This window comes from Mercenaria mercenaria, chromosome 1 (genome assembly GCF_021730395.1).
Source record: "Mercenaria mercenaria strain notata chromosome 1, MADL_Memer_1, whole genome shotgun sequence".
Classification (NCBI taxonomy): Eukaryota; Metazoa; Mollusca; class Bivalvia; order Venerida; family Veneridae; genus Mercenaria; species Mercenaria mercenaria.
This window is the reverse complement of record NC_069361.1, coordinates 53,272,955-53,290,872: the sequence shown is the minus strand read 5'-3', so window position 1 is coordinate 53,290,872 and position 17,918 is coordinate 53,272,955. Positions and strand designations below refer to the sequence as shown.

At 37.6% G+C, this 17,918-nt stretch overlaps 1 protein-coding gene across 1 annotated transcript; it reads left to right on the top strand.

Moving 5' to 3' along the window:
* Window positions 1–646: 646 nt before the first annotated feature.
* LOC123537634 (interferon-induced protein 44-like) lies at window positions 647–17,103 on the top strand. The gene is made up of 9 exons (XM_053547402.1): window positions 647–821; window positions 2,712–2,925; window positions 10,868–11,394; window positions 11,721–11,770; window positions 13,384–13,581; window positions 14,970–15,116; window positions 15,752–15,913; window positions 16,472–16,529; window positions 16,796–17,103. The coding sequence occupies exons 3-9, from the start codon at window positions 10,869–10,871 to the stop codon at window positions 17,101–17,103; spliced, it is 1,449 nt and encodes a 482-aa protein (XP_053403377.1). The 5' UTR covers window positions 647–821; window positions 2,712–2,925; window position 10,868.
* Window positions 17,104–17,918: the final 815 nt, after the last annotated feature.

Sequence of the window (17,918 nt, the reverse complement as noted above, 5' to 3'; positions counted from 1 at the left end):
GGGGCGGTACTATAACTATTGTACGTGTGATTTGTGATATTTTATATGGTGGTTTGAACATGAAAAAATGATTACATGATGATTTAGATCTATTTTCTAGAATCAATGTGCCTTCCTTTATGACATTCACGACATGGTTGTTTAACCGTATGCCTAGTGCATGTACTCTGCATTTTTACATTCGATAGCAAAACAAAATGTAGTTTTTAAAAAAATATTTTACAGAATACATATTTTACATCATCATTATATTAATCATAACCTAGAAAACTTTGACAAAAAATAAGGCTAAATGACCATAATTATTTGCATTCGTTAAGGGATACGAAATGACCAAAATGGGATCGAGCTCGCAGAGTCAAACTGTGCCGCAGGGGATTTAGGTTTATGACGTTTTAAAAGCCTTTTCCACAGGAGCCTTGCAACGGATTATAGTCTCAGAGCATCTGCACACCCCTTAAGGAAATATTATCTATTCGATTGGGAAACCTCCACCAATCAAATTGTACAATTTTAATCAGCTGTTAAATGACCTTCACCCCAGATATAAATAGGAAGTAAAGATGAAATCAATTCCGGCCTAAGTCCGGAAAAATATACTTCAAGGCAAGTGCAGAATAGATAATTTGTTATGTTAAGTGTTGCCAACATAATCATCGTGTTGAATGAAGTGATCTGTTTAATCAATGTGCAAATAGTGAAGGTCTGGACTGGGTTGTGGGAGTGTTGACGTGTTTTGCAGTTCGCTGCTATTGTTGTTGCAGTTTCAAATGGCAATATTTGTTTACTTTTTTGACATACCAGAGGACACATTTTCAGTGGTAAGTTTGTTTACATTTTATCAATTTTCAAACGATAACGCACAGTTTGGTGGCGACATAAAAGTCTTCACTCCTGATAATTACTTATTGAAGTAGCATAACATACAGCAAGACTTCCTGAAGAAACACTGTCGTTGATAGCCTGACTTCACCTATCATTTACGTACTATGTAAAGATAATAGGTTGCGTATGTGAATACATTCTAAATAGACATAAATTCACCACAGATAGTCCAGTTTTGAATGTGACGTAGCTGTTATAAAGAGAAAAAAAGCATTTTCACTATGTTTCATAAAGATCAGGTAGAAAATGTACCCTTTAACTTTTTTAAAACGTGTTTCTAATTTCTGTCAAACTGACCTAGCTTGTATTTGTCTTCATTTTCAAACATGACCTAAATTGTGCAGGGAGAAACATTTTGACCAGGTTTCATTGAGATCAGGTAAAAGAATGACTTCTACAATCTTAAAGATTTTCTATGATTTAATCTAGTAGCCTATGGTTTGGTCCCCATGTAATTCAGTTTTGCACTTGACCTTGATAAACATTTTGATATGGTTTAAAGAAGATCAGGTGGAAATGGGGCGTCTAAAATGCTTTTTTCTATCGTTTGACCAAGTTACCTATAATTTGACATACATTTTCAATATATTTTTTTCGTACTCGACCAAACGTTTAAATATCCCTAAAATTAGCAGACCACAAACTGAGTGAAGATATCAACTGGACGTTATCATTGAAAAAAAAATAAACAAACACATTTTATTTACCACTAAAATGTGTCCTCTGGTATGTCAAAAAGTAAACAAATAGCGCCTGCAAACAATATCACCTCAACTACAGTTCGTTTTCGTAAACATCATGTTTGTAAACATTAAAGATTACATTTTGTAACCTTAACTCAGGGTTCAATATTTTTGTGTGTCTTGTATAAGAAAAACGTAAGCTCAAGCTAAAACAAAACATAATCAAAAAGTAAAAAGGTCATTTTGTATAAGTACTAATAAACTTTGATAGTGTGGCAGTTGACCTCAATATAGTCGACACTGTTTATTTTTCAATACAGGTAAATCCAATATTTGCTTTACAATAGATCTATGACAGATTACCTTTGAACACCCCTGGACTTATTGGACTCAACTGCCACATTATCAAAGTTTATTAGTACCGCACAGTATTATGGCGTTTTTATTTTTAGCAACATGTAAATAAACAATCAGTACGTAGCAATATCTTTTAAAAGGAAAGATATTAAATGTAAGATCAATAGTTGGCTTGATGGCGCAGTAGGTTGAGTGGAGAGACTTTTAATTATTTTGTAGTGATAATTTTGATGGTTCGAACCTTAATTGTATCCGTCATTTTTTTATTTTGCATTTAATTTAAATACTTCGTGCAAGTTTATTTTTCTCTGATTTCTTATTTATTCATGAACGCCTAAAACATTAGATCATATCAAAGATGAAGCATATTTAAACATGATTAATTATTAACAATGACATATATAAGTTTGTGAACAAAGTTAGTACTAGATTGACAAACTTTTGTTATTTTCGTTGAATCCTGTTGAAAAAAAGAGAAGAAATTAAATACAGTTTTCAAAATACTTCTTTACGGGTCCGGGAATCGAACTCACGACGAAAAAGTATAAGACGGATACCAATACCGCTCTGCCAACGAGGAATTACTAGTTGCAGCGTAAACGTTGTGTATTGACTTAAATTTATGCTATTGTTTTGTTTGTTTACATTTCAAAGCGCCTTATTACTGTGCGATACCTATAAGTAGAGAAATTTTGGGTTGGAAACGTGTAAACACGTATGACCTATTAATCGAACTGTAACAGGTATGGTTCAACTTTATGCATCGAAGTGTGTCTGCACTTTTAGCTCATAACAATACTGCGGTAAACAACGATGATAGCGGATAAGTCACGCCTGACTAATTGACGTTGAATTATACACTCCGCTGATAGCCGCTGACCTGATCAGCCGTAGTGATAACGGCAAACACATCGATATTGTCGAAAACTACTTTCACTTTCGTTTAAGATTAATTTTGTAAGAGTTCAGATGCTTAAAAAACTTCACAAAGTTTAGCCAGGTAAGTAGATGTTTTCATATTAGTTCTTTATGTAGTGTACGTTTTGTTATTATTATGCCCCCCTTCGAAGAAGGAGGGGTATATTGTTTTGCAGATGTCGGTCGGTCGGAATGTAGACCAATCCGTTTCCGGATTATAACTCAAGAACTCTTGGGTCTAAGATCATGAAAATTGATAGGGAGGTTGGCCATCACCAGCAGATGACCCCTATTGATTTTGAGGTCTGTATGTCAAAGGTCAAGTTCACAGTGACCCTGAATAGTAAAACGGTTTCCGGATGATAACTCAAGAACCCTTGGGCCTAGGGTCATGAAAATTGATAGAAAGGTTGGTCATGACCAGTAGATGACTTCTAATTATTTTGAGGTCAGTATGTTAAAGGTCAAGGTCACAGTGACCCTGAACAGTTAAACGGTTTCCGGATGATAACTCAAGAACGCTTAGGTCTAGGGTCACAAAAGTTGATAGGGAGATTGGTCATGACCAGCAGATGACCACTATTGATTTTGAGGTCAGTATGTCAAAGGTCAAGGTCACAGTGACCAGGAACAGTAAAATGGTTTCCGGGCAATAACTCAAGAATGCTTGGGCCTAGTGTCAGGAAAATTGATAGTTAGGTTGGCCCTGACCAGCAGATGACCCCTATGGATTTTGAGGTCATTAGGTCAAAGGTCAAGGTCACATTGGCCTGGAACAGTCAAACGTTTTTGATCTTCTTGTCCAAAACCATAGGGCCTAGGGCTTTGATATTTGGTATGTAGCACAATCTAGTGGTCCTCTACCAAGATTGTTCAGATTATTTCCCTGGGGTCAAATATGGCCCCACCCCGGGAGTCACATGGTTTATATAGACTTATATAGGAAAAAAACTTTGAAAAACCTCTTGTCCAAAACCACAGGGCCTAGGGCTTTGATATTTTTTATATGAAATCATCTAGTGGCCCTCTACTAAGATTGTTCAAATTATTCCCCTACGGTCAAATATGGCTCCGCCCTGGGGGTCACATGGTTTACATAGACTTATATAGGGAAAAACTTTGAAAATCTTCTTGTCGAAACCACAAAGACTATTGCTTTGATATTTTGTAATGTAGCATCATCTAGTGGTTCTCTACCAAGTTTGTTAAAATTATCCCTCTAGGGTCAAATATGGCCCCGCCTCAGGGGTCACATGGTTCATATAGACTTATATAGGGAAAAACTTAGAATCTTCATGTCCATAACTTACATCATTCAAATTTGGACCACATGTATAGTTTTGAGTGGCAAGATGAACCTTGGCATGAGTTGACCTTGATCTTGACCTAGTGACCTACTTTCACATTTCTGTAGCTACAGCCTTCAAATTTGGACCACATGCATAGGTTTGTGTACCGAAAAAAACTTTCACCTTGTTATTGACCTAGTGACCTACTTTCACATTTTTGAAGGTACAGGCTTCATATTTGGACCACATGCATAGTTGTTTTGTTCCAAAATAAAATTTGACCTTGATTTTGACCTAGTGACCTACTTTCACATTTCTCAAGCTACAGCCTTCAAATTTGAACCACTTGCATAGTTTTGTGTACTGAAATGAACTTTGATCTTGAGATTGACCTAGTGACCTACTTTCACATTTCTAAAGATACAGGCTTCAAATTTGGATCACTTGCATAGTTTTGTGTTCCGAAATAAAATTTGACCTTGATTTTGACCTAGTGACCTACTTTCACATTTCTCAAGCTACAGCCTTCAAATTTGAACCACATGCATAGTTTTGTGTACCGCAATGAACTTTCATCTTGAGATTGACCTAGTGACCTACTTTCACATTTCTGAAGCTACAGGCTTCAAATTTGGACTGCATGCATATTTATTTCTGTGTTCTGAATTGAAATTTTGACATTGATTTTTACCTATTACCTACTTTCACATTTCTCAAGCTACAGCCTCCGAATTTGAAGCACATGCATAGTTCTGTCTACCGAAATGAACGTTGACCTTGAAATTGATCTAGTGACCTACTTTCACATTTCTCAAGCCACAGCTTTCAAATTTGGACCACATACACATTGTTTTGTACCGAAATGAAATTTGACCTTGATTTTGACCTTGAGCTAGTCTTGAAATTTGGAACATTCAAAAATGGCTCAGTGGATGGCGCCAAGATCACTCTGTAATCTCTTGTTAGGTTAATAGGTTAAAGGTCAAGGTCAGATTAAACATGAATGGTAGAACTTTTGTTTACAGTGAGCATATAATTTCTGTTCCTTGTGCAATTACTGAATGCATCAAGGGGGGCATTTCGTGTTCGGCGAGCTCTTGTTTTAAATAGTGTTGTGCCTAAATGTCGAACCCAGCATTGATTCTAGCCTCATTTATTTAGTGGTCAGGTTTGATCCGTTTTACAGACCGTCAAACCTTTAGGCGTGGTAACAGGACATCGCCTATCAAATAAATTTTTCGATCAACTAATTGGACTACCAGTTTTCATAAGTCCACTAGTTCAGAGCTCGGCAAAGCAATGAACGAATAGAAAATACCCAACTCATTAGATTTTATATCGATCTATAAAATTGTTTTCTTCTGAGGAAAGATATAAAATCATGAACAACTTCTCAAATTTCTTCTGAACAATGATAGTATGTGAAATGCGCATGCGGTTCAACACACACATGTAACATCTAAAGATATACGTTATCTAATTCAACAGATTATGTCCTGTTTGTGGACTAAATGTAATATCAGTATCACTTAATTTGGGCTTATCCATGTTTATAAAATTGTTCATTTATACATCTCGGTGTTGCAATATTTTATTTAGTACAGGAGCGTAACCAGAGAGAAAATTAAACAGAAACATTAAACCATTAAATGAGCCGTGCCATGAGAAAACCAACATAGCGGGTTTGCGACCAGCATGGATCTAGACCAGCATCCGCGCAGTCTGGTCAGGATCCATGCTGTTCGCTAACAGTTTTTTTCTAATTCCAATAGGCTTTGAAAGCGAACAGCATGGATCCTGACCAGACTGCGCGGATGTTGGTTTTCTCATGGTGCGGCTCAAATAATAAATATGTTCCTAAAACGTATACAATAATAAGCTTTATCATATACATATATTAATTTTGTCAAAAATAGGCTTGTATTTTACAAATAAAACAGGCAGAAAAAATCCGTATTGTATCTTTTGTATTGCATGTTGCCGGACTACTTTCATTTAATATGCATGACCTGACTAAGTTCTATAAATAGCGCACACAAATTTAATATCGTTAATCTTGTTAAACATGGAAGTGTTCGTTCAATAATAGACTGACTCCTGTCCCTATGTTTGTTCTTTACATACATTATAGGTTTTTAATCCCCCGCCGTGGCGGAGGGATTATAGGAATGGTCTGCGTCCGTCCGTCCGTCCTTCCGTCCGTCTTTCCGTCTTTCCGTCCGTAACAAAATCGTGTCCGGTCCATATCTCCTAAACCCCTTGAAGGATTTTCATGAAACTTGGGTCAAATGATCACCTCATCAAGAAAATGTGCAGAACCCATGAGTCAGCCTTGTCGGTTCAAGGTCAAGGTCACAACTCAAGGTCAAAGGTTTGAGCCTGCCATTTTGTGTCCGCTCTGTATCTCCTAAACCCCTGGAAGGAATTTTATAAAACTTGGGTCAAATGATCACCTCATCAAGACGATGTGCAGAACCCATGAGTCAGCCATGCCGGCTCAAGGTCAAGGTCAAAGGTTTGAGCCTTCCATTTTGTGTCCGCTCTATATCTCTTAAACCCCTTGAAAGAATTTTATAAAACTTGGGTCAAATGATCACCTCATCAAGACGATGTGCAGAACCCATGAGTCAGTCATGCCGGCTCAAGGTCAAGGTCACAACTTAGGGTCAAAGGTTTGAGCCTTCCATTTTATGTCCGCTCTATATGTCCTTAACCCCTTGAAGGATTTTCATCAAACTTGGGTCAAACGATCACCTCATCAAGGCGATGTGCAGAACTTATGAGTCAGCCATGTCGGCTCAAGGTCAAGGTCACAACTGAAGGTCAAAGGTTTGAGCCTTCCATTGCGTGTCCGCTCTATATCTCCTAAACCCCTTGAAGGAATTTTATAAAACTTGGGTCAAATGATCACCTCATCAGAACGATGTGCAGAAATTATGAGTCAACCATGCCAGCTCAAGGTCAAGGTCACAACTAAGGGTCGAAGGTTTGAGCCTTCCATTCGGTGTCCACTCTGTATCTCCTTAACCCCTTGAAGTATTTTCATCAAACTTGGGTCAAATGATCACCTCATCAAGAACTCATGAGTCAGCCATGTCAACTCAAGGTCAAGGTCACAACTGAAGGTCAAAGGTTTCAGCTCTGTATCTCCTAAACGCCTTGAAGGATTTTCATGAAATTTTGGTCAAATGATCACCTCATCAAGACGTTGTGCAGAATTCATGAGTCAGCCATGTCAGTTCAAGGTCAAGGTCACAGCTAAAATCAGAGGTTTACCCTTTCACTATCCATAGCAGTGGCGGGGGATTTAGCTGTCTTTCAGACTGCCTTGTATTTATTAAGAGGGAAGTTACTCCAGCAGGTTGTTTCTTCATTGATATATTTTATTTCCCCTGGCTCCGAACATAGGGTATGGGTCAGCCATCAGATAAAATGTGCTATTTTACAGGCTTAAAATTTTATTATAAAATGTTTGCATTATTTATATAAAAATAATCATGCAGCCAGGGCAGGGAGCCAGGCTAATCAAATAACATAACGACAAAAAATGGTGGAGGTATATAATAATAGGGTCATTACAACAGTAGCCAGATTTAGGATTTTGTGTTCGTCTCTCTTGGAGTTTTCCATGTCGGATCACACGTGGCGCGCAAGCAAAACTCACTCGAGCCAATAACAGCATCACAGATCAGTATACCATGATGATAACCCTATTATGTTATCCTCACGGACATTTTTGAAATATAGGAATAAAATGATGGCATCTGTTGCATTTTTTAGTCTAAATTGTGAAAAAATATTATTCCTTTTCCAAAAAAGTTATGACGAGTACAGGTCACTTCTGGTGTTTGGGTTGGGTAAAAATAATTAGTAATACGTATGTGCGTGGGCCTCAATGAAGATTAACTTATTCGCACGAAATACTCAACCCCCGTACCTCAAAATTGGGCTCAAGAATGCAGCAGAGGCCACAATTTTATACATATATTTCAAACATTTAAAGGCCGAAACGCCCTGACCCACCTGACATGAGGGTTACCCTCTTCCGTACTTAACCCCACTCGGCTCGCCGATGCCGCCTTCATTCTTTAACTGTTGCCGCTCCCCGCACCCCAATGAAATATTTCTGGAACCGCGTCAGTTATACATACACTTCGTATTACTCTACATTTTATAAGAGATGTCTGAGAAGAATTTGTGGTGTTTTCGTGTTGTCGTGTTTTCGTGTCGGCGGGGCGAAAACACGAGAACACGAAAACTCGACAAATATCTGATTTGTCGAGTTTTCGTTTTTTCGTGTCAGCGGGGCAAAAACACGACAACACGAAAATTTGACAAATAATGTATTTGTCGTGTTTTCGTGTTGTCGTGTCGGCGGGGCAAAAACACGACAAATACATAATTTGTCGAGTTTTTGTGTTGTCTTATTTTCGCCCCGCCAACGGGACAAATAAAGGGCACCGACACGACATATTTATACCCGCCAAAACGAAAACTCGACAGATAAATCTGTTGTGTCGGCGCCCTTTAAACGTCGAGTTTTCGCGTAAAATTTGTCGTGTTTTCGCCCCGCCGGTGTAATGAAGTATTTCGACCCCCATAGAATAATGACCCCCCGGTCATTATTCTATAGAAAAAGTGACCCCCCGGTCATAGTATTATGACCTCCAGATCATAGTACTATGACTCCCCCACGTGAAGTAAACTGAACCTCACGAAGAATATTGACTCCCATAAAAAAACGACCCCCGGTCATTTGGTCAAATTAGTGATAACTCATGTATCTAAGGCCTAAGTGCTGCATTTTATGCCACCACTCGGGGGAGGGGGCATATAGATTTGCCCTTGTGGGTGCGTCCGACCGTCCTTCCGTTTGACAATTAGCCCCAGATACCATCACTTGACACAGAAATCAGAGCATTCCGCAACGGGAAAAGGGATTCTATTTCTAGACGCTGTATCTTGGTGTATACATTTTTTTCTCAGGAAAATAACAATTCACAATACGTTCACAAAACACACCAGTGTCAATAATCCCTGCAAACTTCGGTATGAAGTAATTGTTCAGAAGAAAACTGCACAAGAAACTGCTAGCATAAAACTTAGTATTAACAGAAGTTGCAATACTTAGCAGTGGCAGTAAAGTACGGTAGCGGAACAATAGAAAGTAGTAGTAGTAGTAGTAGTGGTAGTGGTAGTGGTAGTGGTAGTGGTGGTGGTGGTGGTGGTGGTGGTGGTGGTAGTAGTAGGTAGTAGGTAGTGGTAGTGGGAGTGGGAGTGGCAGTGGCAGTGGCAGCGGCAGCAGCAGCAGCAACAGAGGAATAAGTGACAGCAACAACAGTAGCAGGAGAAGAAGAGGTAGATGTACAAGACGTATTAGTGGAAGCAGGTATAGTAGTATCAATAGTAGCAGTTGTTACAGTAGTAGTAGTAGAAGTAGTAGTAGTAGAAGAAGAAGAAGTACATGTAGTAATAGCAATAGAAGTAGCGGCACCAGTAGTAGTAGTACAATCAAAATGTTTATGGAGGGTATTAGAGTTGTAGATCTAGTAAAATTGTCCGTTAGGTTTGGTGGGGATCACTTTTTAATAGATATTATCGTCGAAAGTCTTTTTAGGAGCCAGTGTTTTACACGGAAAGAGTAACTTTTTAAAACAGAATAATGTCCGGGAATCGATATTGTATGAGAGTTCGAATGTAGTAATTTCGGCAGTGAGTATTTTACATGGAAGGAGTCACTTTTTCTATAGAATAATAACCGGGGTCGTTATTCTATGAGATTCGAAGGGAGTCATCTTTAGGGAGTCAGTATTTTACTTGGAGGTGTCAGTTTTTCTATAGAGTAATGACCGGGGGGTCGTTATTCTATAGAGTTTTCAAAGGGAGTCAGTTTTTTATAAGGGGAGTCAATATTTTACAGGAAAGGAGTCACATTTTCTATAGAATAATGACCGGGGGGTCGTTATTCTATGGGGGTCGAAATACTTCATTACACCGGCACGACAACACGAAAACTCGACAAATTAGGTTTTCGTCGAGTTTTCGTGTTGTGTTTTCGGCCCGCCAACAATCAAACACGAAATGGCAGAAATCAGCCACCATACATACGGCTTGTCAAAATGTTTGATAAAATGAAATTTAGGTCAAACATATGCTCTTGCTGTAAATGACGTCTAATAAACAAAGACGATTACTCGTACATTCATAGTAAAATTAGATACCCCAACCCCTCCCAAAACTTTGATGTTTGCTCCTGTTTTGCATACTATAGCACTCTATCAATGAAATGTTATTTCAATCAATACATAAAGTAAGGCTTCCTATGATTTAAAGTATCCGGAACTTTGAAACGTAATGATGTCGACCCTGTTTTCGTTAATTCCACGCACCTGTTTATAAGCTCTTCTATTAGAAAAGATTTATTCGTTTTATTTTATTTATCTTTACGTAAGCAGAGTACGGTAAACAACAAAAATAGTAAACATACCGCCGGTTGAAGTTGCGGACCGAAATATCGCGCTCACGGGTATCTGTTTCTGCGAGTCTCCTTACCAAGTACACACTTAGCCTTCCATCCCATTTGCAACTACAGCCATGTTTTTTATAAAATTTAATTAAGATGTGCACAAGAAATAGGCTTACACTTCTAGGTTATATATATAGTAAAGTTAGTCGTAGACGATATACGAGTAGAAAACTAAACGATTGTTTTTGTTATATTTTTTGTTCATTTAGGATGGTAGGCAGACTTTCGGTTGCTGATAAAAAGCAGCTAGAAAGATACATCCAAGCTGGTCCGAAGGACATCAGTCTGCTGTACAGTTTTACCAAAAATGGGGCAGATGCATCAGTCTTCCACCAGCATTGCAACAATAAAGGCCCAACAGTTACTGTTGTTTTCAGTACGCTGGGGACAGTTTACGGGGGATATACTGAGAAAAGTTGGGCACCAGGCAGTATGTATTTAAGGGACGAACATGCCTTCCTCTTCCGTCTACAACAGACTGGAAAGGCAGCTCCTGCAAAGTGTCCGGTCAATACGGCCGATAAGGCCATTTATTGTAACAATGGATATGGGCCTACATTTGGAGGCGGTTATGATTTGAGTACATTCAATGGTGCACTAACCGTTCAGAATGGCAAGTATACAACAAATGCTAGTTGCAACTTCGGATATTCATACGACATGGGTGGAGTGCCGACAGAAGAGTTTACAGACAACATAAAAACTATCACAGAATTAGAGGTATATAGCGTTAGAGGTAAGAACTCTCAGGTGTTCTAATGTGTCAATATATTTCACGTACTACAAATTTAAGTCATGTTTGTAATTATGTACTGCATTGAAACTTGGACAAACGACCATCTGTAAATTCTGACACCTTGGCCAAGACAAAATGAAAATACAAATAACGATTTTATGAAGACAATGTGTAAAATATTATACATTAGTAGCATTCGTTCCTGGTATTTCCATTCTATTAATACACAAACATTATGAAACTTCTGTTTAATAATAAAATATTGTCTCGAATCCCAGGAGTGTTAAAACGTCCTATAGTACTACTTGCTTGCTTTCTGTTGCCAGATTCAGTCTTAGTACCCACCTGGAGAGAGATAGGAGGATGGAAACAACAGGTATCATAATATGTTTTACATCGTTCACACTGATTATATAATTCATACCAAGAATCAGTTCATGTGTCATTATAAATATATATCGCTGTTGTGAATATAAGATAGAAATAAATAGAAACAGATTGGGTTCTTGGTATGATCGACCATTCACATATTTTGAAATTATAAGAACTATCACAACCACTTAAAAAAACCCATCTCTCATCGTTAAGGAGTCACTGAGCTGAAGAGACAGAAACTTGTTGTATGTCCCCATCAATTTAAAGAAGAGGGTGTGGTATACTAGTATTGTTTTGCTCCTGTCGAGGTCGGTCAGTCCGTCCTTTGGTAGACAAAATTTGCTTGAGAACGCTTGGGTCTACAGTAATCAAACTTTATAAAGTTATTACGTGGACAGTAGATGGCTCCTAAATCGTAAATCTACAGAAACCAAACGTCACAGGATAAGTGTCTGTAATCAAGAGCTGATCCCTTTTATTTTGGTTACTTGGTCAGATGTTAAGGTCACGGTGACCTTTAGGCTGAAAAGTATAAACTGTTTCCGTTTGATAACCGGAGAAGGTTTTGACCTATAGTCTAACATGAAACTGCTATTCATGTCAATTTCTTGGTGTGTAAACGTGTGCTAACTGATGACGTGCTGTTAAAACACATTATATATATGCACGTTCCGTGGCAAAGCGTGCCTTTAGACTGTCAACGATTTCCTCTCAAAAATTAGAGACCACTTTGGCGTGCGGCGGTCAAGTTTCTTAAGATGAGTGCCATTTGTACAGAAGATGACCAATATGATTTTGACATCAGTAGCCTAAGGGTCAAAGTGACAGAGACCTCGACTCGAAAACAGTTTCTCTTTAGTAAAAGGAGAAAATCTGGGCTTTTGGTGGTTTAACAATTTACGATGATTGCCCGTAGTCACTAGATATCCCTTACTATTTTTGAGAAATGTAACACAAAGGTCTAGGTAAAAAATTAAAATGGTTATAATTAAATACCTTGAAAATAATTGGGACTGCGGCCTTCAAATTGCATAGCTTTATTGTTTATGCTCAGTACATTATCCCAGTTGTTATCATGTGAAAGGTTAATGTCCTAGTTGTTATCATGTGAAAGGTCAAGGTAAAAAGAATAAAATGGTTATACTTAAAATACCTTGAAAATAATTGGGACTGCGGCCTTCAAATTGCATAGCTTTATTGTCTATGTTCAGTACATTATCCCAGTTGTTATCATGTGAAAGATCAATGTCCTAGTTGTTATCATGTGAAAAGGTCAAGGTAAAAAGAATAAAATGGTTATACTTAAATACCTTGAAAACAATTCGGACTGCGGCCTTCAAATTGCATAGCTTTATTGTCTATGCTCAGTACTTTATCCTAGTTGTTATCATGTGAAAGATCAAGGTCCTAGTTTTTACCATGTGAAAGGTCAAGGTCCCAGTTGTTATCATGTCAAAGGTCAAGGTCCCATTTTTTATCGTGTCAAAGGTCAAGGTCCCAGTATACTTGTGACTTAAATTATATTACTTATTTACCCTCAACAGACTGTCACAGGGGCGAGGCGTATGTGATTTTCAAACGACAGTTTTCTACCTTGTACACACTCTTTTCTAGGACCTAGATGACCTGAAAAATGAAATGGACACCTGGTCACCACCTCATGATGTCGGTCTTAACTCAGCAAATATTCTTCTCCTTGGTTCTTGTGGAGCTGGAAAATCAAGCTTCTTCAACACCATTACTTCAGTTTTCCGTGGCCGTATCACAAGACAAGCTGTATGTGGCAGCTCTGAACAGGGCTTAACAGTAAAGGTAATTTGAGTGTATCTTTACTGAAACCGTACCAATTACATCCGTATTATTGAAATTTCTAATCTTATATTAATGTATGAATCTTAGTCTATCCTTGAAACGCAGCCTGTAAGGCATTAAGTACTCACTAAGTAGTGAACTGGCATTTGTTGAAATGTTTTGTTTTTATCTTGCATATTTCTTCTATAAGATGCCAAAAAAAAAGCATTTGAAAGATCAAATAAAGAATTATTTGAGCAATTTCGAGGATAAGGTAAACATTTGACTTCTGTTTGCCATGGCACATTATGAATGGGAATAGAAGGGCTATAAATTCAGTATTAATTTTCCAAGATCATCAATTAAGCATTTTCATTTAACGAATATGGGATAATAAATATGAGTTTTATAAATATATGGAGGATATTTGTTTGTTTCAGTGTACGGCTGAGATATTTTTCACGAGTGATGACCTGATGCAATAATTCCACGAGTGAAAATGTAAAATATAGTGTTCATAAGTGCTATTTTGATCTTACATGTACAACAAACAAATTTTCTTTTTATTTCATGTTTTGACTAAATTTACTCATCTAAAAATCGCCTGGTGTGATTTGAATTTGTCTAGGTGTGATTTTAAATACAACAAAACAAACAAACAAACATATAAACTTGAGGTCTCTAAGTTATTTATCATATCTATATGTATTTGCGTCGCAAAATTACACCCGAAAGCATTTTTCTCTTGTCAAATTCATTTACCGTCAGATTTTTGTCTTGCGTACAGTAACATATGATTTATACATTGATATCGGACATAATAAGCGGGAGGCACTGACCTCCAGATTTTGGCTAAAAATGATCTTGAAGTTTGGTCATATTATGAACATTTGAATATGAGTTTTTGTTTCTAACCTATCTAAAAAACCAAAATCAAGAAAAAAGGATGCCCGCGTCGGAGATCGAACCCGGGCTGCCGCGGCAATAAAAATCTTTTTCCCTGTTGTAGCTCACTGCAGACCTGGAGCGATCTTCAGCGCATGTCCTGAAGTGATTATCACGACGCGGCAGAAATACGCATATTATTGCATGTCCGCACGCATTTAGTGTATAATATGTACAATATACAGACTAAAGGTCAGGGGATTATGGGTTAAACGCGTTAAATATAGATATTTATAATTTAGGCAGTTTACCTCTAGTGATTTCTATAGTAAAACTTAGTAAAAGCAACTAATTCTCATGTGCTTCCATAACAATAGTCAGAAATTAAGTTTCAAAGCATTCCTAAGAAATATAGCATTAATTTCCCGGTACTTAATTTGTTTTCACGATCTGGAGGTTTGTTTGTATTTGCAGTGCTAGAAAAAAAACTGTCAATTCGCAGAGATATTTTATTTCTTTATCAGTATCGCATGCATAGTGTACGAGGTTCAGCCCTAACCAAGCCGATGAAATTTAAATTGTGTGATACGAGAGGGATTGAAGAAAATCAAGGTATTGATGGCACAGAGTTGGACTATCTATTAGAAGGCAATATACCAAATGGTTACAAGGTTAGTTTATCAAACAGCCATTACGTTCTGATACATAAGTATAAGTAAAGATGAAGTTAATCTAACAGAATATGGACACCCATTAACGGTATGTTTCTGACAACTGAATCTCTCTCTTTCAATTAGTCAAACCCCTGCTGGGGACCTAGACTTAACGCAATCACTATCAGCAGGGAACTCTTTTCAAAAGTGACATGTCTTGGTTTCTGTAAGTCTAAGGGAATATGTTTGTTTATAATCATGTTTAGTTTTACGCAAAGTTCATCATTACAGTTTAAATTGTGCTTCATTACTAGTTCGAATATTCAGAATATGTAGAGTTATGGGACTCACACATACGTCGGCGTCGGCGTCGGCTTCGGCGTCGTCGTCGGTGTTCCAATTTTATTAAGATTTTGTATGTAAGCTGGTATCTCAGTGACCACTTGTGGGAATGGATTGCAACTTCATACACTTATTCACTGTGATAAACATACTTTCATTGCGAAGGTCCTATAACTCTATTTTGCTTTTTATACAAATATGCCCCTTTCTACACATTTATATTCATCTAATTGACAAGGCTGTTGAATAGTCGAACGTTGCTGTCCTAGGACAGCTCTTTTTATTCAATCGTTGTGACTTTTCATCTGCAGTTTAATCCATCTACACCGATATCTACTGATGTACGAGTATCTGGATTCGTTTCAACACCATCATTGAACAACAAGATTCACTGTGTCTGCTTTGTCATCGATGGAAGCACAGTCACTGCCATGTCCGAGAAAATGCTCTACAAACAAATGTTTGCCAGAAAGGTATGATGTAACCATTTATAAAAATACACAAGTTAGATCCAAAACTAAGTCAGGTTCAAAACTAACTTCCACAGTGTTCATATACTGTGAAATCATTAATATTCGTGGGGGACTATTTTTCGTGGATTTCGTGGTTGAGTCAATCTACAAAATTTAATCCCAACGAACAAGTAAAATTCCAATTCATTTTATGTTCAAAAGTTGCAATCCACGAATTCATATCCCCACGAAATTGCCGTTTTGACCAAAAACCACGAAATTTTATGCCCACGAAATTAAATGATTTTACAGTATTGCATTGCGACAAGGGCCATACTATAGATATCCAACCTGCAAATATATTTGAGTAATGCAACGTCAGCTACAAAATTCTAACTGGACACCTAGGTATTTACTTTCCGGCTAAATTGTTGGGCAGTCAGAACATTAATGTTAATACCCGTTATTGACATCATGTATCTAGGAGTGAACTGTTGTAATAATGCAAGATATGTTGATGCTGTTGTTATGAAATGTTGCGTTCTTAAAAATGGCAACACCTTGATACTCCTTTCGCAGGCCATTTTGGGTTTCTCGTGTAGAAAAATCCTAGCATTGACGATGCAGGAAAACAAGTGTTTAAAAGCGTCATTTTGATATCTGTTCCTACTTACATAAAAATTTTCAATGTCACACTGGCCTGTATGCAATGTTGATGTTCTGGTACAACTGATAATTCAACGATATAGTGCAATGTAGATATATCAGTACTTCATTTTGCAGTCAATATATTTAAAAGAAGTTGACCAGAGAACAAGACATATTTGGGAAGTATCATAGGCCTAATATGTGATCGCTTTTTGACTTTGATTTGTTTTGTTCTAAATCTGTTGTTTGTTTCAGACTTGCCACAATTAGTTCTAGTGACGAAAATTGACAAGGTTTGCTCCCACGTAGAAGAGGACGTGTCCACAGTATTTCAAAGCGTTGCCATTCAAGAATTAGTTGATAAAGTTTCACACATGTTCGGTGTGCCAAGGAATCACGTCCTACCTGTGAAAAATTACGAGAAGGAACTAACCATCAGAAATGACGTCAGCATACTGGCACTACTTTCTCTGCGGCAGATTCTACACGCAACCGAAGATTTCATGTTTAATCTTCTGGATTTGATGGATAAAGAAATGAAGGACTCGGAATCTTTGGAATGAACAATATTCACATATTACATGTAATAAGAATGATCATGTCTTATGTCTTTTATGACTTATAATAACAGATATTAAAGGGACTAACCCCTGCCTTTTAGGCGAAAAAATGATTTCTCTTAAAATCCATAAAAAATGAGTTCTCTGAAAGTGACTAGTGGCACAAGCTTATTGACATAAGGTTTTGGCAAGATATTCTTATAAATAACCAAAGATATTGTTCAGAAGGTAGTAAACCGTTGCAACGCTTTTGAAATAATGCAGAAAACTTACATTATTCTTACATTTTTACCCGCTTTATCATTTTTCAGTGTCATATATACATTCTATGCCAAACCTGGTGGAAATTAACATGTTGAAAAATTTCGCCGAAATTTTGGGCGAGTAGCTTCCACATCTACAAGATAAAACATAGAGAGGAACCTCTGTCGCAGCGACAAAACGAAAACTTGGGCGACGTTCAGCGGGGCGCCATTAAGACGTTTGCTGTTGTGTCGCTGCGACAGAACGACAAAACGAATTTTCACAAACCAGCCACCATATACGAGGGGAAAGTTCTGGGACTCTTCGTCCATTTACCCTTTTGTAACAAGGTTCTCGTCTGAGTTACTGCGTAAGACGTAGGAGTTTGTAAGCCGTGCAAAGTATTTATTATGACGTCTTATGTATGAGTTTTTAGGTCGTACATAGGATTTATATATCTCTCAGCTGGCACCAGAACGCTTCCATGGAAAAAATCTTATTTTAGTTTCTGTTTAAAATGTGTTTTATACGTGTTAAATTTGGCACGACACGGACGTGCCTGTATATACACCGTC

Bases quoted from the DNA above. Each gene is read 5' to 3' on its own strand.
- LOC123537634 (XM_053547402.1), top strand. From the start codon at position 10,869: ATGGTAGGCAGACTTTCGGTTGCTGATAAAAAGCAGCTAGAAAGATAC. The intron at 11,771-13,383 runs GTATCATAATAT...ACTCTTTTCTAG, and splicing joins TAGGAGGATGGAAACAACAG to GACCTAGATGACCTGAAAAA. The intron at 15,914-16,471 runs GTATGATGTAAC...CTCCTTTCGCAG, and splicing joins AACAAATGTTTGCCAGAAAG to GCCATTTTGGGTTTCTCGTG.